The following is a 10,354-nucleotide window of genomic DNA, read 5'->3' on the forward strand; positions in this document are numbered from 1 at the left end:
TCCCAAGCCTCTAATCATTTTGGAAAGGTAAAATCTAGAAAGATTCAAGTAAACATTAATACAATGTTTTTTAAAAAATCTATGTAATTAAAAAAACCCACAAAGCAAAACAAGAAGCCCATATTGCGAATGGAACTTTCAGAAACACCAAATATTGGGCCAGTTCTGCCCTCATTGAAATCAATGGTAAAACTTCCATTGACATCAATGGGTGCAGCATTAAAGACTCTTGAGTGCTGCTTTTGGATAACCCAGCTTTAAAAGCACACTGGTCCACTTTCCAACTTTAATCATCTTTTTCATAGCTCCTATGTATACACATTACAATGCAGGGTTTAATGTGTATATTCAGGACCCCTATCTCATCCACTGCACAGGATAGACACAGCTCTGTGCACAAAGTGTCTGCTTATTATTTCTTTTTATTCTCCTCATTGAGTGGCCCCACAGAAACTATTTGAAGCAAATCAGCCCAAAACCTGCAGTGAATATGAAATGTTTTCTTTCCATATATAGCCTTCTTGTTGACATTCATCACTGCAGGATCTGCATGTATGAGAGACATTAATTAATCTGATCTCGCAGCACTAGTGTAAATTCATAGAGTAGTATAATATCCATTATACAGTACAAAGCTGAGGTGAAAGAATGTGTCTATGGCAGAGACAGGGATAAAATTCCTAATTGGAGCATATTGTGTTAACTATAAGAACATTCCTCCTCATCCAGTGGACCATCTTCCATTCGCTTCTGCAGGAATAGGCAGGAGTACTTTTAACCCCAGACCGTTTCTTCTTGTTCCTGCTTCACTGGGACTACTTACGTTCTTAATGCAGCACATACTGAGTAAAATACTTTGTTAGATTGTGGTGTGAATGAGGCAGTGGTCCTGTGGGAAAAATAATAGATCGCCACATAATTAAAGATAGTTTCCATGATGTACATCCAAAAGTCAACCTTAAATTGTCATTTCTAAACCTTGGGCTGCTTCACATGTCAACCTTAATGTTATTCTTAAGTAATTTTTGTAATGGCATTTCTTATAATGTAGTTTTAAAAGAAAAATGAAGAAATTAAGAAGTTTCACCATGTGGCTAGATAGTTGTGTCCTCCATAATATGCACTTTAAATCATTCCAGGCACACCTTACATGAGAAGAAAAGTTTTTTAAAGCCTCATCTCCCTCCATGCTCTCCCTTACCAGCTGCACAAAAGAGGTGCTTACATGGCCCATCTGGGTTGCTTTTGAGAAAACACAGTTGTACAAGTCTTTTCAGTTCAAGATAGAGGCACTTAATTATATAGGCACCTAAATGGTTTTGTGATTACTGAGTGGGGTCAATCTGGATCAGTCTTCATGTCTTAGATGCCTCAACTTTATCTAGCATCTGTTTAGCCACCTACAGGATTATCTGGTCCCAACTAATTTTTTTAAATGGAATCCCAGTGCCTGAGCTATTTAAGTGCTTTTGAAATTTTTAACCCCTGTTTCTGCCATATTTCAAGTTTTCATCACATTCTCCTAAGTCATGGAAGCTATTTAAAAAAAAAAAAAAAAAAAAAATATATATATATATAAATAAAATATAGGGGTGCACTGATAGAACTTTTGGGGGCCAATACCAATCCAATTTCTGATATGCAGCCAGGCAACTTGAAGAGAATTGTTCAGCTGGTACATCTGTTTTGGTGGAGGGGGAGGGGAAAAGAAAGATCTGGGGTGGGGGGAGGAAGGGGAGTAGGGCTGGGGCTGCAGCAGGCACTGCCCAGCCAGGGTGGGGTGGGGCACAGGACGGAGCCACAGCTCATCCAGGGGGTACAGGGAAGGGGGGGGGGGTGCAACTGCTGGTGCACACACCCCAGGAGGGCATGGGGGGCATGTACCCCCCAGATCTGCATGGGGCGAGGCGGGCTGCCACTGCAGACTGGGGCCAAGGCTGATCTGGGCTCTTCCTGGTGGGGACTGGGCCAGGCTGCGTTCAGGGCGGGTGGTGGCAGCGCTGGGAGAGGGTTGGGGGGGGGCTGCAGCCACCCCAAAATTCACCATAGCCCCCACAACCCTCCCTCCCAGCGCTGCCGCCTGCCCTGTCCCAAACACAGCCTGGCCCAGCCTCCGCTGTGAAAAGCCTAGTGCAGCCTAGGCCCTAGCCCACAGCAGCCACCCGCCCTGCCCCTGCAGATCTGGGGGGGCACCCCACCATGCCATCCTGGAGTGCACGCAGCAGAGGGAGCTGCCCCTCCTCCCTGCACCCTCCGGATGAGCCACAGCTCTGTCCTGCACCCCAACCCCACTCCCTCCCTCACCGCTGGGGCTTTGATCTGCATCCCCGCGACCCTTCCCTCTCCCTTCCCCTTCCACCACAACAGAACTTACCAACTGCACACAGCTCTCCATGCTGCTGGGCTGTAATCCTTACTGCCTATGTGATGCACTGCGGCTACACACATGCAGGTGGTATTTTATGCATATATAAAATAAAGATTTTTTTTTTTCTTGGAAGATAAACTGCTTTTTTCCCCACTTGTCATAAGTTAGAAAATATAGTTGGAATATTGGCTTGGAGCAAACACTAAATTGTAGCTGAAAATATAGAACTTCAAGAAAGCTTTAAGAACAGAAAACAACTCATTCTATGGGAATACATAGGCAAGTTTCACTCTTGAAAGTACCACACATGCTCCTTCCGATATAATAAAGGATATCAGGCACTAATTCCTAGCTATCTGAGTTTGCACCTAAGACTAAAATAACTTTCAGTTTGTATTATTATGTATAACTAAATAAATGTGTGTCCAAGAAAATGCATGCTCAAGTAGCAGTTTTGAAAAAAGCTACTGAATATGTGACAAAATAATCAGAGGTTTTATTTATTTCTTCTACCTTAGTGCATACACAGGGACTTGGCAGCAAGAAACATTCTTCTCACTCATGGTCGCATCACAAAAATTTGTGACTTTGGCCTTGCTAGAGATATCAGGAATGACTCAAATTATGTGGTCAAAGGAAATGTAAGTACATAATATTTATTCCAGCTATTCTAAATGAGGAAGTGTTCAAACTTATTCTGATTTCCAAAAAATCTCAGTTTCAGTATGTATTTACCCTCCTCATTTTTTTTCAACATGTTTTGGCTTGTCATGGTTATGAGGAGGTGTATCAGTGTCCAGACAGCAGTGCCAACAGAAGCTCCTAGTGTAGGTGCAACTATATTGGCAAAGTGTGCTTTTATTCATATAGTGTTTCATTCAGAGGGTTGTTTTTTTCTATAATGATTAAAAATCACAGCTTTTTTTTGGTGTAGCTGCAGCTTCACCAGTATAATTTCACACATTCCTATATCAATAAAGTACTCCTAGAGTAGAGGTGGCCAAAGACATTTATTTGAAAATCTTCTAAACTTAGTGGTATTGCATTTCTTTTGTTCATTTCTAAAATAATTTATTGTTACAAAAATATTCTAAAATTTGAGTTGCCTGATGTTTGCTTTGTTTTAAACATCACTCAGACAACTGAAACTTTATTCAAGTGTGGTAGGACACAAAGTGGGAAGTGGAAACAAGTTTGATTTTCATTGGTTACACATTCTGAGGTTAGCAAAAAACATATTTTAACCTTTAAATGGTAACACACACAATGTATAATCTGTATCTCAGATATGGGTTGGAAAGAGATGTTCTATCTAGACAATAAAGAAAAGTTTGAAAACTCACTTTGGGCAATTCTTAGTTATGCTAAAATACTTTCATACTTTCATGGCAGTATAAAGAGACATTAACATAGGGGGGGCAAATTATTGCCACAGCAGTAAAGGGACCTAAGTAGAAATGAGAGAGAATTGAGCTCATGTAAGATTAAACTAAAGCATCCTACTAGGAATTGTCTTCCTTGTGATTTGGTCAGATGCTGTGGATTTGTTATCCATGGTGGTTTTTAAAGTTGACTAGCCATACCAATAGGTATTACTCTGTATTTGTTGTTCCCACCACCATTTCTGTCCTACCCATATGTGCTGTTACCAAAGTTCAGCATAGGATGCAATTGGAGTCCACGGAGCAGTGCTGGAAAATGGCAGGTTGACTGAGAGCTGCTCGGTGGCATTTACACAGAAACTAAAGTGAAAAGGTAGCTTTACTTTTCAGCATCAGCTCAGGCTCTCCTTGGTCACTCAGTGCAGCTAGGATTTTTAAGCACAGGCCAACAGCTTGTGAGATGGTCAGTAATTAAATATTGATTGTCTAGACTATGGTTTAGGTTGCCTGACAATAGGATTTTTCTTAGACTAAGTGGATCAAAGGAGGAGGAGGATAGGATGCAGCTGCCTGGGGAAGCCATGGCTGTAGGCTGCCTGCGTCTGGCCTGATCTTAAACCATGTTGGGAATACAGACTGTGCTGAAAGCCACTTGTTTTCCAATTAGCTACACAGGAGTCCGAAACCTTTTAGGCATGACAGGCCAGAATTATGCAGCTCTGTTCAAGGTAGTTTACTGTTCACAACCTAGCTGCTGCTGCTGCTTTCTTCCAATGCCTGACTTCACCACTGCCAATGTCTGAGCTCCACGAGTTGCATGAAATCACTTGATGAGCCAGATCCAGCCCCTGTGTCATAGGTTTCCTTCCTTTTTTTCCCCCCCAAAGTCTAAATACTTTCAATATAAATGTTACTTGGTAAACTCAAATTGCCTCTCTCTTCTCACACCAGATATTCTTCAAATCACTTGTAGTGTTAAACAATTGGCAAACAGTATTAGCCTTCCTTTTCCTTTTTATTTTTCCTGCCTTTTGCATTTATTTCTTTTTTTCCCCTCCTCCTCCTGCTTCCTTTCCGTATGTGAAATAAAGGCTTTTCCCTACAGTATAATTGTAATATATTTTGTATACACTGTTTCAAAGCTGACCTAGAAGGAAGGGGCTGGGATTCTCCCCCTACAGATACAAACTCTGGGAACCAGAGCGAAGCTGGTGTGCAGAGAGAGAATGAAGTCAGTCAAAGGATTGGGGGAAAGGGTTTTCAGCTTTTCGTTTAATTTCTTCCTTTCCAGCATTTAGTATTCTAGGGGAGAGAGTATGCATGTGTTTGCATTAATATGAGTAGACAAAATACAAATGCACATATATATTTTTTAATGTGAACGTTCAGGTTTTCCTGCTCCGAGGAGGAGCTAAAGAAGCTACCTTGGGTGTTTGCTAACATATTGAAACATCTGAGGAGGTGACATAATCAGCATGCATGTAATAGCCAAACCAAACTGAGATTTGCATATTCAGTGAATGACTATTTGAAGTCACCATACCGTATTTGTACAAATCTTTTACTGATTTGCTGTCTTCCTTTTAAAAATATATTCTGGAAATCACACAGTATACAGAAAAACAACTATATAACAGTTGCAGCTAGGACACACAAAACAGAGTGTAAGAAACCGTGTTAAGTGTAAACAAACTTGTACAAAGATGAATCCATTCCTATACAGCATTCCTGTTCTCATGACTTGCAGAGGGATTTTTTTTTTCAGTAACACCTAAAAACCATCATCTGCCTTTTAGTAATTTATATTTTTAAGTTTTCTTACCTGCTTGTCTAATTTATTTTTTGCCCTCATCCCCTATAAAGGCTCGACTACCAGTAAAGTGGATGGCACCTGAAAGTATTTTCAACTGTGTTTACACCTTTGAGAGCGATGTCTGGTCGTATGGAATCTTACTTTGGGAACTGTTTTCTTTAGGTAAAGTACTTATTGACCTCATGGATGCTGAGCTTTTTTCAACTAGCTTTTATTCTTCATTTTATAATCAAGAATATTAATCAGTTGGTATTGATCAGTCACATGTTGTATTGACAGGAAGCAGCCCCTACCCTGGAATGCCCGTGGACTCCAAGTTTTATAAGATGATCAAGGAAGGATACAGAATGTTTAGTCCAGAATGCACACCAGTTGAAATGTGAGAGAACAACTACCACTGTTAATCCACAAAGCAGTCTTGCAATGCAGGGAACAAAGCTTCCTGATTCAAACTAATGCATCTTATGTTGTGTTTTGGGGTGTTTTTATTTTTTTTAGTTGTTTAAATTTTGTCAACAATTATTTAAATTAATCTTAATTATATAACATATACAGCAGAAAGAGATAGCTGTGTTAGTCTGCAGTCAGACAGAAGGCAGGGCAGGGTGGCATCTTTAAAGACTAAATTGGTAGTTAAATTTTTCAAATGATTTGATACTGGAGATTATTTTTAAATAGGAAGGATGTTGTGATGCAATTACTCTGTATGTAAAATGTCCATTGCTGTGAAAGAGATTTTTGCCTAAGGACTACTGAAGTATTGAGTGCTTTTCATTCACAACTGAATGTGCTGGTGACACCATTTGTATGGTGACTAATTTTTTATGAATAGTTTTATATAAACCAAGTTAGAAACATAGTTAAGCTGAAATTGCTTGTATCTGACCTCAGTTTTATTATCCACAAATAATAATCGTTTAAATAAAAAGGTATTTCTCATGGAATTGCCCAGTCAATAATATTTCATTTAATATACTCACAGGTATGAGATAATGAAGAGTTGCTGGGATGCTGATCCTTTACAGCGACCAACATTTAAGCAAATTGTGCAGCTAATTGAGCAGCAGCTATCAGATAATACTAATTGTGTAAGTATGAGCCTCCGGATTGGCGCTCAGTCCATAATAATAAGTTCCTCAAAATCCAGTATGATTTACTCAAGATTCTGAAAAGATCGGGGGTGGGGAGAGGGAGGGTAATACTCTATTTCCCTTTCTGCATCATAGTGGTACAGGCATTTTTGGCACTTATGCACAAGTAGTAGTATGGACACAGAAGTGAGCATACAAAAACTAAGCATTCACATCAGCCCACATACTGGCCTGACAGTTATGCGCATATGTACATAAGCGCGTTCTGTACACACATTTATCTCTAATTTATGAAAATATAGCTAGCCAGAAAACCAGGATTTTGTGAGGAGGTGGGTACTCCCATGATTTAGCTACAATAATTGAGTTGTTGGGGCATTTGCCCAAGAAGCTGGAGACAGTGTTTCTTGGCCCCCTTGCCCAGAGGAGTTTGAACCCGCATCTCTCTGACTTCCCAGCACAGTGCTGTAACCATCACACCTAAGGTTAGGCATCATCAGGACCCTTCTCCAGTGCTCTTTTTGAAGCTGGCCCCCCTGGGAGGGTGCAGCCCATGGTGATGTAAGGCTGTTGCCTTAGAAGGGAGTAGGCCATTGCCCCTAATGGAATGGACACTGTGCTGCTCTCCATTCATTTTATCCAATGACTGAAATGCAGGAGCAGTGGCTCAGCCTTAAACCACTCAGTTACTGGGTTTGAAGGTGGAGGACCTCCTTTGTGGTTTGGTTTGGTTTGGTTTGGTTTGGTTTGGTTTTTGGGGGGGGGGTTGGGGGGGTGGAACTTATGCTCAGTTATGCACACATGTAGATAGCCAGTGCGTATCCTTACTGCATGCACTCAGTCCACACCTGCACACTTACATCCAGAACATAAAGCTAAACCAAACAGATAGAAAACTGCCACTTAGATACACTAAGGAGAACCTGATTCTATCCTTAGCGTCCTTTCAACTTATGCAAGAGGCACTAGTTTCTCAGGGTGATATCTTTTATTGAACCAGCTGTGTATTTGGGATAAAGTTAGACAAGCTTTCGAATGCAAGACATTCTTCCTCAGGCCTCTGATCACAGGAAGCCAGGCATAGTATATCTGTCAAACTTAAAGAAGAATCTTACATTCACACTTTATCCTAACTACATAGTTGGTCCAATAAAAGAAATCATCCTAAGAAATCCTTGCCTCTTACATGATTTCTGGACTACAGTATCACTCTTGCACAACATTTAATATATATGCTTTTGTCTGTAAATTTTGTTTGCTAGGATAACCACATGACTTTCTTATTTTTCTGTCATTCATTTCCAAATGGCATGGTCATATCACCTTCTAAGCATTATGTAGAGGCATAACATAACATAAATAAAAGTTAAGAGTATAGTTTTAATGTTTTGAAAATATGGTGGCTTTGTAGATGTCATAAAATAGGATGTATTCATATCATAAAATATAGAAAAATAGTGCAGCAACCATGAAAATGGAGCTTAATCTTTACTCAGTGAAGCATTTTCAAGACAAAGGTTTCTTGCTTTCTTAGCTTTTCAGACTCTTTGATTTGCTCTTTTCTCTTGTATAGTGTCTGTCATCTTGGAAATTAAGTGTTGCCAGACTGGCATCTTGCTCTGCTTACATCTCTTAGGGCTGTGCCCAGAATACCATTTTACATGGATAATTGGACAAAAGTAGTAATGTAGAAAATAGGGCATTTTAGAAATGTGGCTCTTGCTCTGTGGGAAATGACTTATTAAGCTGCACTTAAGGAGCAAGTGACCAGACGTCCCTGAAGCTGGAGTACAAAGCCAAAATGTATTCCTGAAAATTTTAGGTACTTTGTTCTGGTCCAATATAAGTGTTGCCCTAATCATTTAAGAAAAGATGAAACTGCATAACTGCATCTTCCAGTGTCCAGTTGCTTCCTTTAACATTTAGGCAAGCTTCAAGGATTACTGAAACAAAGGCAAGAATGTGAAGAGAAATCTGAATATTTAATGGCAGGGATTTTCAAAGATAACTTCCATTTCATGCTTTTGGTCTTTGTTTAAAAACCTCCTGTCATTTTAATAAGTGAGTTTTGAGGTTCTGAATCATTTTAAACACAAGCACTTTCAAATTCTGCTTCAGTATGTTCTTAAATTTTACAAGAAAATATTTCTGCTGGATACCTGTCACCATGGCATGTGGTAAAACAGGAATACTAATGGCAAGGATGAACTCAGATTCTTTGAAGGAAGCAGGTGAAATACTGGCAGGTGGCAGTGAAATTATGATAATACCACTTGTGTTCTACAGGCTTACTCAAACCTTCCAGCAAAACTTGCCAATCAAGGACATCTTGCAGATCACTCTGTGAGGATTAATTCTGTGGGTAGCAGTTCTTCATCAACTCAGCCCCTCCTGGTACGTGAAGATGCTTGAGATGAAATGGGGCATCTGGAAAGAAAGTGTCCCAGATGGCACAGCTGCTCTTATTTTGAAGTGGAGGAAGACAAGTTTACTTTAATCATTTCTCTTCTTTCCTTACCACTGGATAGTGGAAGTGTTGCTGTAATACTGTACTTTACCACATACCATTGTACATAAACTTAGTTCACCCAGCATGGTTACAGCTATTGTTGTAGCATTGAATGGAGCTGCATGTATTTTGCTGTTCTGTGTGTATTTTGCAGAAGGGAACCAAATTAAAAAAAGTCTGAATCCTCAACCTAGGTTTGGAACTAGTCAGTTAGAAGCTAGCTCAACTATTAAACAGTCTTCTAGATCTGTGCTAGGAAAGCTTATATACATTGTCCAAGTAGTATTTTTTTTTGGCCAAATTTTAGAAATCAATGCAAATAGTTGCTTGTTAAGCCCCTTTCTGCAACTCCCAGAAATAAAAATGTCACTGGCAGATATTCTTGATTAGAAGTCAAATGAGAAGAGGGTACCTTGTATTCATAGGACAGGATTAAAATGAACACAGAGCTTGTGTAGCTACTGTACCACTAGAGGACTTTGCATTTCTGAACACCTGGAGGAAGGTGATTATTACAGATCCTTCCACCTCCTCCTTGGGGATCCTCCCAGCTCTTGTTTCACATAGTTTTGGTTTTGTTTCATTTCAGGGAAGAAGCTCAATATTAAGGGGTGCAAGCAAATGAGTGTAGAGCTAATATTTGTATCTAAAAGTAGGCACACAAATGTGAATAAGGTCCTCTCTCTGCCAAATCCTAGCAATATGATCAGGATTCAGAGAAGGCTTTTCGAGTAGATTACATATCATAAGGAGAGGCAGTCATTGTTTCGCCTTATTTGAAAAACAGCTCTCCTTGTTTAGCCTTTCCTACATGGGTGCAACTTTCCCACAGATGGATCTATATACGTACCACAACCTGGGAAGGGCTTTCTTCTCAGTCACTTTGGGCACTTATACACAAGCAGCCTTCAACATGCTGAAATGACATATATTAATAGAGTCTGCTGGAGTGTGGTGATTACTGTGCGCCAGCAGACTCCAGTGTCTCACGTATCTGCATCCCTGAGCTGGAAAATGGCAGTGGGGGTGTTTTAAGTAAAGCTCATTTAAGCTTTAGTTAAAGCCCCCTGTTGCTATTTTTCAGTGCAGGGATGCTGATACACAAGATGTTCCGGGTTCTTTAATTAGAGCGGCTCCCAGAGCCCCCCACCATAGTCCCAGAGCCCCCCACCATAGTCCCAGAGCATGTGT

General features: G+C 40.2%; 1 protein-coding gene across 1 annotated transcript in view; it reads left to right on the plus strand.

The window, feature by feature from the left end:
- KIT (KIT proto-oncogene, receptor tyrosine kinase) overlaps positions 1-9,352 on the plus strand; it is a 72,347-nt gene extending 62,995 nt beyond the window's left edge. Inside the window, exons 17-21 of the mRNA XM_006274133.4 lie at positions 2,887-3,009; positions 5,614-5,725; positions 5,843-5,942; positions 6,546-6,651; positions 8,941-9,352. Coding sequence (XP_006274195.2) covers positions 2,887-3,009; positions 5,614-5,725; positions 5,843-5,942; positions 6,546-6,651; positions 8,941-9,066 — 567 coding nt within the window. The 3' untranslated portion in view covers positions 9,067-9,352. The remainder of the gene's footprint in view (positions 1-2,886; positions 3,010-5,613; positions 5,726-5,842; positions 5,943-6,545; positions 6,652-8,940) is intronic.
- The last annotated feature ends 1,002 nt before the right edge of the window (positions 9,353-10,354 follow it).

This window comes from Alligator mississippiensis, chromosome 2 (genome assembly GCF_030867095.1).
Source record: "Alligator mississippiensis isolate rAllMis1 chromosome 2, rAllMis1, whole genome shotgun sequence".
Taxonomy (NCBI): Eukaryota; Metazoa; Chordata; order Crocodylia; family Alligatoridae; genus Alligator; species Alligator mississippiensis.